The 21,529-nt window shown below is 36.2% G+C and overlaps 1 protein-coding gene across 2 annotated transcripts in view; it reads right to left on the bottom strand.

The window, feature by feature from the left end:
• TRPC6 (transient receptor potential cation channel subfamily C member 6) overlaps window positions 1-21,529 on the bottom strand; it is a 125,977-nt gene that overhangs the window by 12,409 nt on the left and 92,039 nt on the right. For both annotated transcript variants that reach the window (XM_002754643.7, XM_078339230.1), the window contains exons 4-10: window positions 21,008-21,172; window positions 14,802-15,018; window positions 8,719-8,952; window positions 5,787-6,051; window positions 4,060-4,255; window positions 3,119-3,322; window positions 1,282-1,356 (exon numbers count right to left, since the gene is read on the bottom strand). In XM_002754643.7, the coding sequence (XP_002754689.3) occupies window positions 1,282-1,356; window positions 3,119-3,322; window positions 4,060-4,255; window positions 5,787-6,051; window positions 8,719-8,952; window positions 14,802-15,018; window positions 21,008-21,172 (1,356 nt within the window). The remainder of the gene's footprint in view (window positions 1-1,281; window positions 1,357-3,118; window positions 3,323-4,059; window positions 4,256-5,786; window positions 6,052-8,718; window positions 8,953-14,801; window positions 15,019-21,007; window positions 21,173-21,529) is intronic.

Raw genomic sequence — 21,529 nt, 5'->3', positions numbered from 1 at the left:
ATGCATAGGTCTCTCACCTGCATGCTACCTCCCACTGCAGCCCTTCCCACCTGTAAAACTGTTCTTTGGAAGCTCCTCCCAGTCAAATTTCCTAATTTACTAGGGCTAATGGTTTAGTGTTTCCCTTACCTAAAGCTCTCCTTTTTGTTCTGATTTGTAATGGGTAATGATTGACATGCTAGTAGAAGCAATGGTTAGAAAGGAGTCTGGGTGGCTGGACATCAAATAGGCTGTAAAAGGATTCCTATGTTGTTGGGGGAGGTAACATAATCAGCTTAAAACACACACAAAAAAAGTCTCCCTCCTTGTCATTTGTGTTCCATGGGATGGCCATGTAGCATAATTCTGGTCAATGAGATATAACAACAGAAATTTTTGGGAGATTCTTCTGAGGGTGGTGGCAGATTGAGCTAGCATGCCCTACGTTTCGTTTGCCCTTACTCCTACATTCCTGAAAAGTGGATACAATAGCAGAAGGAAAAGCTGTCCTCTTACACCTATGAAAAAAATCCAAGAGAATCACAGAAACTCACGCCTGACAACAGGCACATACTGCCTAAATCTGGAGAGTTAAATGAGGCAGAGAAGAAACAAACAACTGTTTTGTTTAAACCACCATGATTTGGATTTTATATGACTATGAGTAATTTAATGCAAGTCCTATCTGACACATTGCCCTTTTCCTAATTCATTCCTTTATCATTTCCTTTTAGCAAAAAGCATTTATTGTGCCCTTACTATGAGCATCCCACAAAAAATGAAACATGTCCTCATTGTTGAGGATTTCGCTACTCCCAGCTAAGGAGCTGATAGATCTCTAGAGCACATCATTCATTATAAATGGTGTCTACCATAATAGCCATTAAGGTCCCACAGTGCCTTTTTCCATGACTTCTTGATTACTGATAAATTAGGAGGCACTGGGGACCACGTGTGCTCTCTACCTGAGCTGCAGAAAGTGAAGTTAATTATATCCTCCATCAGGTTCTTGACAGATTCATCTCTTCATACTCCCTTTCCTGTATCACTAGTCCTATATTCCATCACTATAAGTATGTGCTTAATATATGTCTTAAATATACATATAATTCTTTTTTGCTTATCAAGTATAGGCTTACTTCCACCTCTCAGTAATGGAATTTTTGAGAATCATTAAAATAGTTAAATTCTTTAATGTGCCTGTTCTCTACTTCTTAAAACTGCTTTGGAATATCTGTCCCTTTCTCTGAAAAGACAAACCTGATTATATGCATAATTTCATATTTTTAAATATTAGCTTACCTGTCTTTTGTCAAGTGATAATTTTGAAAGGTCTTCACGACTTCCTAAAACTCCAAGTTTCTTTTCTTCATTCATCTTTTAAAGACAGAAAGTGAAATGAGTATAACTGCAGAACCAGTCTCACTCTTCATTCCATATTTAAAAGCCATCTGGTCTAATTCCCCAACAAGTTTAATGAGAGGAACATATTCTTACTGGGTTCTTCCCTTTGGCAAGTGCTTGGACATTTCCTCTGGACTCTGAATTTCCTCAAGCTGCAATTCTAATCAGACCTGTAAACCACTAATTTAATTACATAAAAGAAAGAAGGGGAATTTTTTGCCACTCAATCCACTGAGTTCTGTAAGTTATATTTCTGGAACGATGCCATAGGTGGTATATCTTTCCAAAATTTCTGCACAAATTAATCATAACTACATTTAAAGAAAGCTTTAAAATTCTGAAAGTACTTTTATATACTTATATTATTTGATTTTCAGGATGTAGATATAATTTTTTTCACATATGGCAGATGAGGAAACTAGAACTCAGAGAATGTGGTACTTACTTGAGAACTCTAAATAGCAAATGCCAAACAAACAGTGCAAGAATTGCAACATTCCTTTTACTTAATGATAGAATCTGATTGTTCCAGGGAAACTTTATAATCATTTGGCCCAATTGCCCATGCAGTGTAAGAAGGAAAAATCTTCAATAAATTCCCGCGGTCAGCCACCTGGCATTTATCGATTGCCTACAATGGTGAGAAGCTCACTACTTCTAAAGGCAGCCCACTCTTCTGTTAGGCAGATTTTCTTCTCAAAAGTTTGTTCTTAGACTGAATTAAAATTTAACTATTTGAATTTTTTGCCCATTGCTTTTCTTCCCATTTTGGAAAAACAAGTGTACTTCCTAATTAAAGATGGAAATTATAAAGACATTTTTGGTCATCTTCAATGTTCCTTTTTCAGAAGAAACAGCCAGCTCCTTCAGTTTTCCCTCATATGACACTATATCCATATGTGTCCCATTCTGGTCCTCCTCCTCTATATACAACTGGTATCTCAGTGCTCTTCTGAGTATAGTGGTCTGTGCTCAGCAGGGATCTTTGCACAGCATAATTGCTCATTTTCCCCTCCAGTCAGACACAAATTCCACATGTTCTGTAAACATGTCTGAACATGTTGTGATGGCCCTACTGCCTCATCTAAGCACTCAATCTTTTCCTGGTTTTTTAAAGATTACATCACCTTGTGGGATTATTGTTTTCGTTCAATGTCCTGAGTTCTTTCTTTCTTGAACTACTTACTGCCAAGCCTGGTCTCCCAAATTGTATGTGAGCAACTGATTTCTGAACTTTTCAATGTGGAAGTTATCTAAGAGTTCATCAAGTTGCCCCCCAGGCATAACTAGCTGCTGATACTTTACCTGGCTCTATAAATTGAAGGAGAAGGGAGGGAGATGAAGCCACAACAGCAAAAAAGCAGACCAGCATAGCTCTTCTCTCAGTACTCATTCCAGATAACACAACACATTATTTTAGTTATATTTCATGAATTTTTCTTATGTTATTGTAAGTAGGAAATGTTCGTGTGCTCAAGTTAAACAGACACAAGCCAAAGGACTGTACTGTGCGAAGTGGCTGCATGTGGGATGGATGGACTGCTTCTTTTTAAAGGGATCAGGAACTTTTAGAGCATCAGGAACTGCTTCTTTTTAAAGGGATGTGGCGCAGTGGTTACAGTAGTCACGAATGGACATGTCATCAGGAACTGCTGCTTTTTAAAGGGATGTGGCACAGTGGTTACAGTAGTCACAGCATTTAAGAATACAACTAAAAATTATCAAGCGAAGTTACCTTGTTCATCTCTGCATCTTCCTGGAAATCTTTTTTGTGACTCTGGAATAGCTCAGAAATCCATTTTTTAAGCTTCAGTAAGAGATAGAACAGGGACTTTGGGCTTGGCACCAGATTGAAGGGAACAGGAAGTGTTCTCCCCTCCTCAAAGTAGGAAAACCAGAGCTTGGCCCTTGCAAATTTCCACTCCACATCAGCATCATCCTATACAAATACACATGGCAGTTCAGCAAGGAAATGCATAAACAGAATTACTGGGAGGCTTTTAACATTGTGTGGCTAGATGGAGAACAATGCCTACAAACACTCTCAGACTCCAGTGATGGTTCCAAGATTTTTTCAAAATGTTAACATTCTATTCACATACTCTTTCTTAAATTTGTCTAAAATTTTGACAGTCTTACAGGACTATGAATATCCAAGTTCCCATGTGTTTATAAATACCTGATAGATATAAATCTATTTTCCTACTTTCTGAAAAACACTATGAAAAATTATTCTCTCTTTTATCCTGCAATATACCACTCAATTATTTGGGACACAGATCAAAATTTCTGGAATAAAAATTTCTACTATTAATCTCAACTTGAGAAAATTTTGAATATACTCAGAAAAGACTTGGAGAATAATGGTATTCATAAACAATATTTTTTTGAATAAAATATAAATTCATGCTGATATAGAATTTCTAAAATTTTTTATTAAATGACTAACAAATCAGCATTTCTGCTTCTTATGCCTTACTGCCCCACTATATCTTATTGATATTACATTTGGAAGCAAAGAGTTAAAATTTTCCAGATTACTGGTCAAACGAGTATATAAAACAGGTAATGAATGAAGGGGGAACAGCAGCCCATACTCTAATCCTCATTGCTGAGTTAGTTCTTGGAATAGTTAAAACATGTAGGCACAAATGATAAAATGTATTGAGATTATACCTCAATTTCCTGGAATGAACTGTTGATCATGGCAATTAACATATTTAACAAAACAATGACCATTGTAACGTTATACACTCCATAAAGAACATAACCAATGTTTTCAATGAATTTGTGGTTATAGTTGATGACCACTGATTTCACTTCAGAAAGTCCAAATATAGCCCAGAACAGTGTCTTAAAACTCTCTTCAACTCTGGGGAAAAATAAAAGAAAGAAAAGAAATAAGAAAGTGTATAAATAAATAACAATAGTACCATAATAAAAGTGAGTTGGTTTAGTGTCTTTACAAATTAGTGAAAATTTATTAAAAATATTCTTCATTTCTCTGAAGCTCACTTTTATTTTCTATAAAATGGTTACAATAGGATTGTTGCAAGGATGGGATAATACTGTGCATATGAAGTATACAATCACAGCTCAATATCTAAATACATAATAAGCACTCAATAAATGCTATGAACATAATTTCATAACCACAGATATGAACACTTAATCCATAGTTTTGGCAATGGAATTGTTAAATGTACTATTTAAAAATATTATTTGTTAGAATCATTTTAGGTTTACTGCTGATCTATACTTCTATGTGTATCCAATAAATAATAATCATATACATTTTAATGGAAAATATGACAATATAAACAGACAGTGTTACCAAAATGACTGACATGTCTTAGGTAGGAATTTCAATGCTTTAGGCATAATTATTGACCAAAGCTAAGCCAATTTGCTTAACTCAGGTGGTTTCATTTCCCTGGCAAACTGTATTTTAGAGAAATATGGAAAACAGTAGGCTTATGTTTCAGTTGTTACTTTTCATTGTAACACTGAAGACCTAATATTTAAATAATCTATCCCAAACACACTTTATAAAAAAAACACACTTCCACATTGAACATAAGTCAAAACTCATCACTATTGGTAAGTCAGATCTACTCAGTGATAAGATCTGAGAAGTTCAATTAGGAGAGCAGCTGTTTTCACAGTTAGTGTCCCCAGGAGTCCCACAGGCAGGAAAGCAAGGGAGTTCAGAGTAACAGACCCTAGAAGGAGCAAGCAAGGGTTACACCCTGGATGTTCACATACCGCTGTAGAATATTCAGCAAATAACTTAATTTTTGTGAATTTCAGTTTCTTCTTATTGAAACAGACATAATAAAGGGAGGCAGGCAAGGTATTTACTGGCGCTAAAAATGTTATCATTATTTAATATTAGAAAGGTTCCTACATTTTAGAGCCCCTCCAACTCAATTTTTTTTTTTTTTTTTTTGAGATGGAGTTTCGCTGTTGTTACCCAGACTGGAGTGCAATGGCACGATCTCGGCTCACCACAACCTCCACCTCCTGGGTTCAAGCAATTCTCCTGCCTCAGCCTCCCGAGTAGCTGGGACTACAGGCGCGCACCACCACGCCCAGCTACTTTTTTTGGGGGGGGGATTTTTAGTAGAGACGGGGTTTCACCTTGTTGACAAGGATGGTCTCGATCTCTTCACCTCGTGATCCACCCGCCTTGGCCTCCCAAAGTGCTGGGATTATAGGCATGAGCCACCGCACCCGGCCCCCAACTCATTTTTAAAATCCCCTCTCATTTTGCAAAAGAGGAACTAGACATGAAATCTTTACCGAAACATTATTTATCTATCCCATGGACTTAAATAAACACTATTAAACTAGTATTTATTAAATTTGCAATAACTATCATCAAAACATCTGAGATTACATACGTTGTGAAAGCTTCATTTTGTTTTGCACCAATGTAGTAGGAGTAGAGGTTGAACATTCCAATCATAAAGGCCACAAACACCATAATGAATATGACCATGAACTTGAAGATGTCTTTGACTGTTCTTCCAAGTGAGATCTGCAGAGGTCCAAAGCTTTCATTTGCTGGTAAAATATAAGCTATCCTAGAGAAACTTAAAACTACAGCAATTGCATAAAGACCTTCAGATATTATTTGAGGATCAGAGGGGTCCCACTTTATCCTGGCTAGGAAAAAGCAAAGACAAAGAGTTGTGGTGAGTTTTTATTTAGGTAACTTCTTTTTCCGAGAAAAAAATATAATTACATTAGAATCCAGTTTTCATATATATATTTTTAATTGTGTTTTAGGTTTTGGGGTACATGTGAAGGACATGCAAGATTGTTGCATAGGTACATAAATGGCAATGTGGTTTGCTGCCTTCCCTCCCCATCACCTATGTTTGGCATTTCTCCCCATGTTATCCCTCCCCACCTCCCCACCCCCAACTGTCCCTCCCCTAGTTCCCCTGCAGAGACCCCAGTGCGTGATGCTCTAGTTTTCAAATGGAAGTCTCCCATCTTAAAGGGCTTCTTAAGCATCTGCTATGTTTGAGCTTCTTAGTTTATTAAGAATATGACTCTCCTGGTTTTGCTAGCAATTTCCCATAAGGGGATAGCATAATTAAGACTTCAGACTAGAAACTCAGTATATGTAAAAATTCACATATATATGTGCACACACATACACACACAAAACTGAAAGAACTTACACAAACTACTTCTCTAATTTTGTTTCTCCATTTTTGAAAATGAGGTAATATCCCTTCTAACTCTCTTATCTTTGTGAGAATTCAATAAGTCAACTTATGTTCAGTGTTTAGCAAGCGCCTGGTACTTAATAAATGGTAGCATTTATTATGCAGTCTTAAACTACAATTACACTATAATATAATTTTTGGCTTGTAGCATATTTGTGGTCATTTAAATTTATTAGGAGTAACTTTTATTGGTCACTTTTAAAAACAAGTCTATTTTTACCATAAAATGTAGCAATTACCCACTTATGAATTTTTCTGGCATTATTACATTAAGTCATCAAAACTGCAATTAAGAAACCATTATGAAGAAAAACACAAAACAACAGTGTGTAAGAAAGGGGAAAAATATAATTACAAATTTGTATTTGTTTATTTGCTGAGAAGTGGAATTAGGAAAGGATAACAAGAAACCAGTAAAAGCAGTTTTCTTTTTTATAGCGCTTTGGATGCAGGCATTATCTATACCTACATGGCTTTGAATTTTTAAAATCAAGTGTACTTTTAAGAATCTTAAAAAACATTAAAACATTAAATACTAATAATGGAGCCCTTATGTGATATTAGCAATAAACTTATAACTGAATGTTAACTAATTTCTTATCAGAGGGTTTTAAATGAGAATTCAAAGAAACTATATTTTCCCCATCCAGGTTTCTATGAGGTGGTAGTCTCCTTAAGTAAATAACTGAACCAATTTCCATCCCTTAATCACTTTCTTCCTGGAAAGCTGGAATGGCTTATCTGATTGGGTTATTAATCAGATTGGGCTAAATTGGGATGAATAACTGAGCATAGCTGGTTAGACATTACCTTCTCTCTCGGGAATTCTCCTTTGGTCCTCTATGGAAGATCTCACTCCATAGGGCACTTGCTGCCATCCTCTTTTTGTGGGGAGGACTGCCCTAGTCCATCGCTATCTAGAAATTGGAGGATATGTCTACCTAATTCTGGGGTTCAATATTACTGAACCCATTAGCTAATAGACTCAGACCTACGTCATCCATCCTGGATTTTATCAGTGTTAGAGGTGATGATCTGGCCTCCATATTAATTCCTTGTTTTATTTCTCCACTAATTCAAAGCCTGGTTGGGAAATAGTAGTGTTATTGATGGGGGGCCCTCTCAGAGATCCCAACAATTCCTTTGCTTTCAAGTACTTTTTATATATCTTAAATGAACATGATACTCAAATGTGAACTTTTTTATATATATTTATGGGACACAACTTGGAGTTTTCATAAATGTCTGTATACATTGTACAAAGATTAAGTCAAGCAAATTAACATATTCTTCACCTCACATGTTTACTTTTGTGTGGTGAGAACATTTAAAATTTACTCTCTTAGCAATTTTCAAGTATACAGTACATTATTAACTCCAGCCACCATATTATATGTCTCCAGAACTTATTCATCCTACCTGCGTACCCTTTGTAAACTTTGTACCTTTGACAAACATCTCCCCATTTTATGTCCCTTACCCCAGCCCCTGATAACCACCATTACCTTCTACCTCTGAGTTTGGCTTTTTTTAGATTTCACAAATAAGTAAGATCATATCCCATTTGTTTTTCTGTGTCTAGCTAATTTCACTCGGCATAGTATCTTCCAAGTTCATTTATATTGTTACAAATGACAGGATTTTCTTCTTTTAAAAGGTGGAATAGTATTCCATTGTGTGTGTGTGTGTATATATATATCTGTATGTGTGTATATATGTGTATATATATATACACACCCACAGATATATAGATAGATGGATAAAATGTGAACTATTTTTAATTAAAAGGGGGGGAATAAATTCAGGACATAATACAGGTATTCTCAATGAAGTTTGGTAATTAGCCAATTGATCTAAGAGGTAAAGAGAGATGAGTCTTGTGATTAAGAGACTTTTCCAGGGAGTTGAAAAATCAAAGGAAGAAGCAGAAAGTATGCTTTCTCACATATAGATGCTCAGTCTTCAGATACAGATGTTGGAAACTAACAACCAATTTTATAAGAATTGGGCACTAACCAAACTACTATTGACATCTGCTTTACAAGAAAATTCTGTGCTTTTACTAATTTATACTGACTGTTTACTGTAAACTCACCCAAATTGTAGTATTTCACATTGTCTCCCAGTGTGACTTTTGTCAAGTCCTTCAAGGTATCATTTGCATCGATGATGCTTTGGGCTTTGGAAGCATGCCAGAATGCCATGAACCTTGCAATGAATGATGCTGCAAAAATTGCTAACATACCAAAGTCAAGCATATTCCACAACTCAAACAAATATTCCTTGGGGCCTTGAGTCCAAATTTCTTTACATTCAGCCCATATCATGCCTGCAGCAGAAAGGGGTTAAAATATCAATACAACCGCATTCAGTCTTAGCTGTTCTATAGAAAAAAATATGTCTGAAAGGTCTCAGCCTGACATTACAAAACCCTTAAAAATTTGTCCCCAACCTGCCATCCCACCATAATCCCCAAATCCTCACAAATATCATAGTCTAGAAATATCAGTGCATACCTCAAAGCAATTTGACAAAGTTCACTGAACATCTTAAAAATAACAAACATCCTGTTGATCAATTAATTCCACATGTAAAAATATATTTAAAAGATGTTTATTATAGGAGACCTTATAATAACCCCACACACAAACACACCCACACCCACACCCACACACTCAAAATAGAAGTAAGATGGAAGTGGAACTTACACAGATGGAATATTATGCAGCCATTTAATATGATATTTTATTAATTACCATGGGACAGTGACCATGAGAATGTGCCTCAGTGACACACAACTATAGGAATGTGATTGTTCACAGGCCTCACCTACTGCCTTTTGAAAACCACGGCCACTTTTGTTCAAGGCCGTGTTTCCCCAGGCTGCTCTCAGCCAATTACTGAGGGTGCCCCTTCTTGGAGACATGGGACTCTTCTGATGGCTGACTTGGCTCAAGGATTTCATAACAGCCTTGCCAAACTTCCCTTACACTGTGTAAAGATCTAGGATGCTTCTACCCAACCTTCCTGCCTGCTCTCTGTCCTTTGGGGTTTGACTTGCATCCCTGTTGGAGAGCTCTTGAGACTTTCCTCAGCTCTCTCACCATTTCCTCTCAAAAGAAATGTTCCTTAATAAAATTTCCATTTTCCTTAATAAACCTGTTGAACATTTAATCTTTGTGCCTGCTTCTTGGAGGACCCGGACAACATCCACTGGAAAAAAATTTATATTGTCATGCTAAATAAAAATGTTTAAAATGGTTTATGTTTAAAACCAGCACAGTGAAAGCCTAGAAGGGATGACAGGAATTTATTAATAGTCATTGCCTTTTTCTGGTGGAATTATTAATAGTACTGCATATTTGTTCAAAATTTTAGTGTAGTACTTAGGAACTAAATTTGAGATAAGATTATCATGAATTTGAGAATTTTTCCTTCTATTTGTCAGCTATGAAGTCTTTGATAAGATATTTAAACTAACTAAAACTCAGTTTGTAAAATGGGAATGATATTGGTTCGATCCTGCTTTACTGGATTGTTATAAGCCTTAAATAAAATAGTTCATGTGAAATACACAGCTCAGTGTCTGGCACTTGGAAAAAAATATGACATTTATTGAATGCTTACTATTTAAAATTTTCCATGACTGGCACATTTTTTTCTTAATTTGAATAATCCCACTTTTTAAATTAAAAAGAAGTTGCTTTATCCCTGTTGTCTTTAAGATACCCTACTCTGACATCCTGCCTCTCTCCGGAGCCATTTGGAGAAACACAACCCAAACTGCAACAACTGATCAAAACTTGCCTCCATCGAGAAGTCCTTCACAGCCTCTAGTTGAAATTAATCTTCTCCTCACCCTCAGCAACCACCCGCCCCAGATTCTCACATTTGCCCTAAATGTCAATCACAGAACCTGCTATGTCAGGATTAAGAAAACACCCTGTCTCTGCTCTCCAAGAGCATATCATGTGCCTTTTCTCAAAACCAGTATTCAATGCAGCACAGAGGACATGGATTTAAGAAAAGACATCATTACTTATTTTGAGTTCTTTCAAGTTAAGAGGGGACTAGGATTGAATTCATATATAATCTGGGGGATCAAATTTATAGCAGGAAACATGGCAGCTTTTCCCCCCTACTTGGTCCCTGGGTTCCTGTCAGCCTCACTAGGAGATGAGGATGGTTCAGAGTAACAAGCATGGGGACCAAAGGGATATTTGAACTCATGCAGTCTAGTTGTTTTCAAAGCTTCCCCTCCTTTTGTTCCTCCCACTTCTCCATCTTCTGTTATCTTTCTCTCTTTAAGAAGTAGAATCCCTGGCACCAATGTTTTCTCTGTCTCTCTTTAAGAAGTAGAATTCTTGGCACAAATGATGTCTTCCTGAAGCTTGAAAACTAAAACAAATCAGTGAGCTATTCTGCTCGAAGGAAAAGTTTCTGTCTCATTTGTCCTGAGAAACCCTGAGAGCCTCTAAGCAGAGTCTGAAATACTGTATCAAGTTCAGCTTGCCCCAAGCAGGAGACTTCACAGGAATCAAGCCTCTGCTCGTACAGATCTTGCGATAAGGTACTTAACTAATTCTGAAGTTTGCTCATTCCACTGTTGAATTTTCAGAATATTCCTTCAATGTGGATCCACTGGTTCTATTTTTGCCCTCTGGAGAGGTAGCAAATGAGTCAGCTCCCTCTGCCTTCAATTTTTTTTTTTACAAAAAAACCACCAAAAATCCCACCTGTGTGCTCATTAAATTTGTTTTTCGCTAGCAGGGATAGGTTAACCATGAAACTGAAGCTTCAAGATGCCTTTACTTGTCCAGGCTCCTAAGTCCTCACTTTGTCTTCTTTTTCCCTAAATGGAGCCCTCGGAATAAACAAGCTTCAGATTCCACTGGATCTTACCCCATGCCTCACCGTCTAGGTGAAGCTTCCCCAGTCCCCTCAAGAGCTGTTCTGAGAACCACTCATTCTCCTAACTGCTGTGCTTGAAACTCTTCTTAGTTTGCCAATTGGTGCGCGTGGCACCCGGAGCCTGCAGATGCGGTCTGGCCATTGAGTAATTACTGCCCTCGGCTGCCGTCCTCTCCTTCTGTTGAAGAGCCAGCCCAAGACTGCATCTGCTTTCTCAACAGCTCAGACTGGCCATTAAGTGACAAGTGCTCCTATGGCCCTTTTTACGAGTGTCTTCAAGCATGCCCTCCTCCCTGTGTTCCTGGCATACATCCTCTCATTGATTTGAACTCACTGTTCTGCCTGGTCAACATCTCCTAGCACATCGGTTTTGTCATTCAGCCTTTCAACTTTTGTCAAATAAAAATGAGATAAATTTGCTTTGTGACTAACTGTCACTCTCTCCCTCAAGCCCATATAACACACCCAACATCGCATCTAAGTAGCCCACTTCTTATTAACATTTCCAGAAAGTACAACTTTCTTTCAAGAATAACTTCAAAAAAGAAAATAAATACCAATGTCAGAAACTGAACCAGAACTCTAACATAGGCTACAAAAGCATCAGCTGTCCTGAGTTGTTCATTATTTTTCCTTTAAATAAATAACTGTGCGCTAGTCTCTGAAGTCAAATACAAAGGCTGATGAGACAAAAGTTACAAGGAAAATGCTTTTGATTAAAGCTTCATTTAATATTCCTGTGTTAGGTTTCTAAGTGAAAAAGGAAGAAATATACATAAAGCTTAAAATAAAACTAAGACTAGTACGAGGAGAATGATTTATGTAAAGAATGACATGAACATATTATATAAAATATAACTCCCTGAACCCATGCAGTCTAGTTGTTTTCAGAGCCTTCATTCTCCAGTCCCAGGCATGATCTTCCTTCTCTATTCTCTCTCTTAGAGACTGCAGGCATTGTCTATTGATCCAAGGTAGAACCCACAGGTCCTTCCGTCTGATGTGCAATAACCACCAAGTTGTTTGGGGTTTACCTATTAGTGTGCTTTTAAGTTTATACATGTTTTATATATAAAACATAATATGTCTGGCCAGGTGTGGTGGCTTATGCCTGTAATCCCAGCACTTTGGGAGGCCAAGGCAGGCGGATCACCTGAGGTCGGGAGTTCAAGACCAGCCTGACCAACATGGACAACTCTGTCTCTACTAAAAATACAAAAAAAAAAAAAAAAAAAAAAAAAGTACTGGGATTACAGGCATGTACCACACCCATATACCACACCATGTAGCTGGGTGTGGTACATGCCTGTAATCCCAGCTACTCAGGAGGCTGAGGCAGGACAATTGCTTAAACCCAGGATGCAGAGATTACAGTGAGCCAAGATCGTGCCACTGCACTCCAGCCTGGGCAACAAGAGTGAAACTTCATCTCAAAAATATAAATAAATAAAATATAATATGTTCATTTTTTTCTTTACCATAAATCATTCTCCTCATATGCCTTTATATAAAATTTAATTTTTAAAATTCTTTACCCCTTATATGACATTTAATTTTTCAAAGTCTCATCTTGTACTAAAACAATCATATTTTGCCTAATAGGAAAATAGCACTCCTATGTAAAAGTGACATATAAACTCTTAGTGAAAAGTTGGGTAACTACAATTACCTGAAATTTCTTGAACATGTCTGTTGTGACATCTGAAAATTGAAGATTGCTGGAACTTTACTCAAAACGCAAATACTCCCAGGGATCATATTTTCTATTACTGGATGGACATTTCCACCTTGAAATTCCATGGACACTTCTAAGTCAATCATAACCTAAACATTATCAGCTTTTCATTCCTCCAGTCCCAAGCATGATCTTCCTTCTCTATTCTCCCTCTTAGAGACTGCAGTCACTCCCAGCTGATCCAGGGCAGGACCCACAGCTCTCCCTTCTGTTGTGCAATAATCACCAAGTTGTTTGGGATTTACCTGTTAGGGTGCTCTCAAGTCCTTTCCTCCATCTCCTGAGTTCCAGGCCTCATCCCTCTCACAGAGAGTACTTCCACTGAGTCTCAGCCTCTGGACTCTTTAAATCCACCTTCGATCTCACAACTACTGTGACCTTTCTAAAACATTATCAGATCAGATCTCCCATTGCTGAAAAGCATCCTCTAGCCATTTCTCCGCCCTCATCTTGCCTTACATCCTTAAACACACCTGGGCTCCTTCTCTGCCTAACGCATCATATTTCGAGTGTGCCAGGTATTGCCATAGTTCCACAACTCTCATGTTCCTGTGCCTTGTAGTATCCTTGTCCCCCAAACAGGTTTGGATAACATTCTCTTATCCTCAAAGTATCAAACTAAAAGCCTGGAAAGAACTTCTTGCCCCTTCCACTTCACATCCCACCTGAGATTTAGATTCCCGATCTGCATATGTTCATAATATCCCAATAACTCCTCAATTATGGCATTTGTCATGTTGAATTTTAATTATTGATTTATTTACTGACCTGCCTCTCAGACTTAACTTCCTTGAGCACACGGACTGTGTCTCATTCACTTTAGTATCCTCATTACTTAACAAAGGCACTTAACAGCCACTGGATTTATTTATTTATTCATAAATATCTAATTGAATTATCTTTCTTATTTTCATTATATTTAATGGCAAGGCACATGTATGATTGATAGTAAAGACAAATAGTATAACTAAGACCATATTCCTTTTCTTTCACTTACCATCCAGGAGTCCTAAAGAAAATTACTTAATCCTTACATAACTCCTATAAAACATAAGTGATTATATGTTGTAGATTAGAAAATTGAGATGCAGAGAACGTGATTTGATGTATATAAAGTGCTTGGAATAATTTCTGGCACATAATAAATGTTCAACAAATGGAAGTGCTTCAATTCCTATCAAATCTCAATGTAAAATCGTGATTGTTTTTAAGCTTGAAATCACAGCTCTCTCTCAAAATATGAATATTATAATAGCCTTGTGTCACTAGTGGAGTATGACTGATACGATCCTGTTGTTTTTCTTCCTGGGTTTTCCTTGGAAATGCAAAAAGCACACAGCATGTGAGACTACGGCACTGATAACGAATCCAAGGCAACTGTGCTTTAAGAACACAAAGAAAATTATGATGTGCAGGGCATTGTGTCGTGCTGCACACACACATTTGTATAACTGATGTGTGAAACAATCGGTGTCATTCAGTACAACTGCTAAGGCTGCAAAGAGAAATCATGACAGAAAATCAGTCTTTACCTATTACCCATGATATAATGAGCATCTCCATCCATGAGAAGCAGGATGTTTTCATCCTGAACAGCTGTTTTGCATTATCTGTGCTGGTTTCATTAGGAAGGAGTTTTGTGCCTTCAAATCTGTCAGCTGCGTTCATGACTAGCAGTCCCAGAAAAATGGTGAAGGAGGCTGCGTGTGCTACAAACTTCATGAATGGTCCACGCATTATTTTCCCCATCTGCCACAACACACACCAAAAGAAAATCTGAACTTTGTTTTGTACACTTTGCAAAACATACATAAATACATTCACGAATAAACATCTGCATATTCCAGTGTTCTCCTGAGATAATTGTTTATATTTATGTAATTCATGATAGAGTAATATCTTCATGCTGTTATAAAATTCTGTTCACATTCTTCACCTACATGTGCCAATGTTCTCAATTAATAGGTAAATAAATGTATTTTTCTAATAAAGAATTTTTAAATTCTTAAAATATAAAATATTGTGGAGAAAATATAGAGCATAATATCAGCATTATTCATATAAAGCAAACTAATTTAGTGGGCCTGATATATTGAGGAAGTGGCAATGAAAATATGAAACTGAGTCTACTTCACAAGGTATAGAACCTTGGTGGTTGTCCTCACATATACTTCATTGACAGGCCTGAGTGGATATTGCTATTCTGGTGATGATGTCAATGCAGTAAAAACCATGAGTACTGGCTGGGCATGGTGGCTCATGCCTGTAATTCCAATACTTTGGGAGGCCAAGGTGCGCAGATCATGAGGTCAGGAGATCAAGACCATCCTGGCCAACATGGTGAAACCTGTCTCTACTAAAAATACAAAAACTAGCTGGGTGTGGTGGTACACGCCTGTAGTCCCAGCTACTTGGGAGGCTGAGGCAGAAGAATCGCTTGAACCCGGAGGTGGAGGTTGCGCTGAGAACTCCAGCCTGGCAACAGAACAAGACTCCATCTCAAAAAAAAAATTTCATGAGTACCAAGAAGAGAACTCCCAGCTGAGGGAAGGACAGCAGGGCAGTTCCTCTAGTGTACTGGAACAATGTTCTGGAAGGACACTGGATTTAAAGCCCAACATTTTAGGTTCAGGTTCCATTTTCATTCCCTTATTAGCTGAGTAACAATGAGCACATTTCCAAATTACGTGAAAACCAGACTTTATATGAAATATGGGGACAATAAGAGCTAGTGTGCCTTTTATAGTACAAGATTCATTTCTGTCTGAGATGCACAGATCTTCACCTAGGCAGAGTGAGGATCTAGGATGTGACTAAGAGGCCTGGACATCCTCTGAAATGAACAAAACTGAAACTGTATGTGCAGTTCCCCCTGCCCTTTAGGAGACGGTTCATAGCTTTCAACAGCTTTTCAAAGGAGTTTATTATTACAGAAAACTTTACAAACTAATAAAATACAACCAACACTTAGTTGGCACTGTTTAAGTGTTTAACACTGTTAACTCGTAATCATCGCAACAATTCAAAAGAGCAGGTGCACTCTAATTCCCAGTTTGGATGAAGAAACTGAGGAAGTGAGGTCAAGAAATTTGTCAAAGGTCACATATCCCATAAGTGGTAGAGCTGGAACTTGAACCCAGGCACTCTTGTTCCTGAGTTAATACTTCTATTTGGTTTACAGAATAATTTCATACTTTCTCATCAATGTACCTACATATATAAATTATTAGTGGAAACAAGGAATTATCTTTTAAGACTTGGAAAAGATAAATGCTATCATGGAAGGAACACAATTGGTGTTCTCTATATCTATACCTTTATTTGTCTATGTGGTTTTCAAAATCATAAAAATTAGTTCTGGAAAGGGCCATATAGTTCATAACTTCTCTTGACATTTTGAATGTCAGGCCAAACACAGGATATCAGGAGATATTGTATTGTATCTACCTCTCTCTCTCTCCCCCTGGGTTTGTGTGTGTGTGTGTGCGCGTGTGTGTGCGTGCACATGTGCACGTGCATGTGTGTGCACGCAGTTGTCCTTAGGTATCCATGAGGGATTGGTTCCAGGACCTTCCATGGATACTAAAATCTGAGGCTAGGCACATGTACTTTAATACTTTAAATCATGCCCAGATTACTTATAATACATAATATCATATAAATGCTATGTAAATTTTTGTTATAGGATATATTTTTAAATTGACATGTATTTGTACATATTTACAGGAAGTACATAGTGATATGTCAATACAAACAATATATCGTGATTAGATTAGGGTGATTAGCATAGCCATCATCTCAAACATCCATCCTTTCTTTGTGTTGAGAATATTCAATATCCAGTATATAGAATAATGCCAAAATAAAGTCTGTACCTGTTCAATACTGACACCATTTTTTTCAAATGTTTTCAATCTGTGGTTTGTTAAATCCAGAGATGCAGAACCCACAGATACAGAGGGCCAAAGAATACACACACACACACACACACACACACACACAAACACACATACACAGAGTTTTAAGCCAATAGATTATAGATTCTAGGATTGCAGAACCAATCCAATGTTACTTTGTAAAAATTTGCTATAGAAAAAAATGCTTAGATGACATAACCTACTAAATTGATTCAAAGACTATTTTTTGTTTCTGTTTTTTTAGATCCTTTTATAATATAACTCTCAAATAATCAAATGATGGCAAAATTAAAACAAATGATAGAAAAAGTAAGTTTGATTGCCTTCTGCCTATTGTCCTTACCTATTTTTCTTTTTAAATATAAACTGTTAAAAAAAAATCAATGTTATATTTCCATGATGTGTTATACATACAATTTTAATTCTATGTTTTATGTATGATTTATTTTAATCATGTATTAAAGCAAATAAAAATGTATTTCAAGAATCCTTATCTTTCTCATGGGAAAATCCATTATAAATCCTAAACCATTTTTAAAATTCTCCATTTATTTGACTGTTTTGGGAAGCATGGGATTAGGGGCAATGACTGTTAGTGAAATTCATGAAAAACTTATTTATCACCTTCCAGGTTCCAGAAAGAATAAGCAGCAGACTTCAAGGACATCATACTGTAGAGTGTAAGTTAAAGTAGAACCAAATAAATACATAAATAGAAAACATGAGGTTGGGGACATAAAATGGAGTTTAAATAAAACTATGTACATTAGAATGAGCCACAAATCTGAAAACTCTGGAACCTTAGTTTAGCTGTCCTGGACACCTCTAAAGTTAATCTTCAGTTTTCAGGGCAGGGTGTCTGATCTGTGTGCCTCACCCCTACCTGGCTTCCCTTTATTCTCCACTGGCCTACTGACCTTTACATAATATTACTCTTCCTTTATTTTATGCTAAGGGGAGTATCAATCCAGGCATTTTCTTCTGCTTATTAAAAGTCTTAGGGTATTTTTTGATTTGTTTGTTGGTGGTTTTTTGTTTTGTTTTGTTTTGTTTAGCAAACAAAAAGCTGGTTGCCTAGAAACTGAAATGGGCATGTTCTAAACCTCACAGCCTTTATTTTTCTTACAAAAATTGGGAATTGCATTTCTCTTTAAAATAAGGGTGATTTGGGCATCTCTCATTAGACTTTAGGAATTAAAGCAAGTTACCCTTTTTAGTAAAAAACTGCAAAGGAGGAGAGCTAGATGAAGAAATTGAACAACTGATGTACCTGGAAAATGACTGAGGATAAGGACTGAAATAAACACCTGTCTTTAAATATTATATGTCATACTCTCTTTATGTATTTATTGATGACTAAATACCTAGCTACTCAATACTGCCGAGAAATGGAAGGTTGAGACTAGCTTAAACTAAAATGATTTGAAATTACAGTGTGACTATTTTTATTGTAATGAGCAAAAATAATTGATATTTGGACTATAGTATAAGAAAGATCAAGTGAAAACAAAAGGAATTTTGGAAAGGGGAAAAAAGAAAACCAACTTTTGTTTCCTATAGCAAAACCAACTTTAAATAGAAGTAGGGACTCACTCAGTCACAGTGCATACACCTGCAATTTGATCTTATATATGGATATATTGGAAAATCCAAAATATTTTAAATATATTTGGAATAAAACCACCAATTTAGCTGAAGCAATCTCCTCCCACAAAAAAAAATCCTGTGGCCTGTAAAGCATATTTACGTTTGTTGCAAATGGAAAACTATAAAATAAGTTTTATCATCATGCCTCAAAGGATAAAATAGTAAACAGTAAAATAGGTTTTGGATAGGAGAAAAAAAATACCTTGACAGTGTCCTTTTAATTTGATTATTAGCCTCAATGTTCATAAACGAGGATGGAAAACAGAGGCCAGAAAGAAATATGACCAGTGAAGAAGAAATAGTAAAGGAAGTCAGTTTAATTAGAATTCAATCAAAATTTAAGAAATGTGTAATTCTAAGGACTGCCAAAAATAGTCTGTGTCAAAGCACCAGACACTCTGGAAGATATTATGCTTTCTAACACACTGGTTCTGGACAAGGAAAATTATTCAGTTTAGGAAAGAGATTATAATTTAACTGGTCACAGAATGAGAACAGGTATAATTTAAAAACTCCCCCCAGTTTAATTTAATTTAAATCTCAGATGACTCAGGAAATATAAGGAGAAGAAGAACAAAGACACTACCTACATAAATAAAACTTACATTCTAGTGAGGATGGTTTAGAAATGTGTTTGTCTAAATTTAAGGGTTATCAGTGCAATTTTGTTACACAAGTAAACTGCATAGTGGTGAAGTCTTGGCTTTTAGTGTACCAATCACTCAAATAATACACATTCTACCCATTAAATACTTTATCACCACCCATCCCTCTTCTGCACCCCCACTTTTCTAAGTCTCCAATGTCTATCATTCCACACTCTATGTCCATGTATACACATTATTTTTCCAGGCAAAATCTGTCATTTCTGTTAAAAGGGGAAAAATGTAACTTTCTAGATGAAAATCTGTACTATAGATATCATTTCTAGTAAATTGCACTATTTTCATTTTATTTTCCTCATTTATATTTTATGTATCTAAGATATCAAATTTTGGCCTTATATATTTTTAAGGGAAAAATATCTATGATGATGGATTTTACTCTCATGAGAAAATGTCCAGTTTCCAGTAGTTCCTGTCATCATTACTAGAAATAATTATGTTTCCACTGTCTAAAAGGCTTTGCACAAGCTTTCTAGCGTGAGTCATTTTGAACAGTCTTTATATGGCTAAAACTCCACATATTACCAAGTAATTAGAAAACAATACATTGTAATAGTGATGTTTGTGTTTGCTCCCACATATTATGAACGTTTGAAAATAAATCATGCCCATGTTTACGCAGGGAAAGTGACCCTACTGATAGTTCTGTCTACACAGCACATTAACAGCCAGCAGACATTTAGCCACTAAGCTTCAGAATTGTTTCAATCTGCTTCTCAGAGTTAAACAGATCCAGGGACATGGCTTCAAAACATGAAGAATAGGCTTGTTAGCAATGCAGGACACAAATTCCTCTACTTGTTAAAGGAATGATAGGTCAATATTTCTCAAACCTATCCTGTCACACAAATGTTAGATCCATCTGAACAGAACATTTTTACCAAAGTCTGGGCAGATAGCTTTTGCTAAGAAAATAGGCTATTTCTGCCCTCAGGTTCTGGTGTACTTAGTCCCTAAAATATATATATATATTCTTTACTGAAACAAGTATTAATTAGTATTTACATGATGACCTTTCATTTAAGATTCATCTTGTCATATTAGCTAAAATAAATACAGGACAAAACTTTCATCTCAAATTTTGCCAGAGGAGAAACAGAAAAAGTGTTCAACTTTTAGGACGTCATTTGAAATACATGCTCAATGGTACTACAACCTCATTAAAATATATAAAAGAATATGCATAGATATACATAGAGAAAAGAGTCAAAGAAAATAAATGAATATAGTTACTGAGTTTTCCTTCACACATTAACAGTGGTGATATTACAGGTGAATTTCAACTTTTCCATTTTTTTATTTCCTATAGCAAATATGTATTATTTTAAAATATTAAAAGTAATAAAAAATTATTTAAACTCAAACAAGCATTATTTTGTAATATTACAAACAATAAAGATTACTGTAACCAACTATAATTGCCTGAAATTTTCATTTTGGAGATAAGATTTTTCCCCACGTAAGACATACTTCTAGTAGATAATAGAGGTCCAAGCTTCACATACATACCTTGCTGCATGGAGCAAACCAGTAAATCAGAGCCAGGAAGGGCAGTCCAATGGCAACAGCAAGTACCACGAGGAACTTGACCACCATTGTCTGCTGTCGTAAACCAGAAAGATTCTCATACCAGATGGAAAGAAGTTGCTGTTGGCAGTTTGGATGAGCTACAAACTAGCAGGGAAGTGATGAAACATTTAACAGTTTGATTAAAGAAAGGTTCAGCATAAACAATTCTCATGTGTTCTAATAGTTCCATGCTTTCTGATGAAATGTAATTAGAATTAAAGAGCAAACATAAAACAAAGGCAAGAAGCAAATGGCAAAAGGTTCTAATATATTTTACATAAATTTGAAGGTTTCAATTTATCAAACTTTTCCTTTTTGACTAATGAGCTTTCTTTCAAAGCATAGAAAAAGTTTTAATTCAATATTATAAAAAGATTAATCTATGTTTTACATAGGGCTTTTGTGATTATATAGTTTTTCATCTAGAAAGATATCATATTAACTCAGTTGCCTAAATTCTTT

The sequence above is a fragment of the Callithrix jacchus genome, chromosome 10, assembly GCF_049354715.1.
Source record: "Callithrix jacchus isolate 240 chromosome 10, calJac240_pri, whole genome shotgun sequence".
Taxonomy (NCBI): domain Eukaryota; kingdom Metazoa; phylum Chordata; class Mammalia; order Primates; family Cebidae; genus Callithrix; species Callithrix jacchus.
The sequence above is the reverse complement of the archived record's forward strand: the minus strand, read 5'-3'. Positions and strand labels throughout refer to the sequence as shown.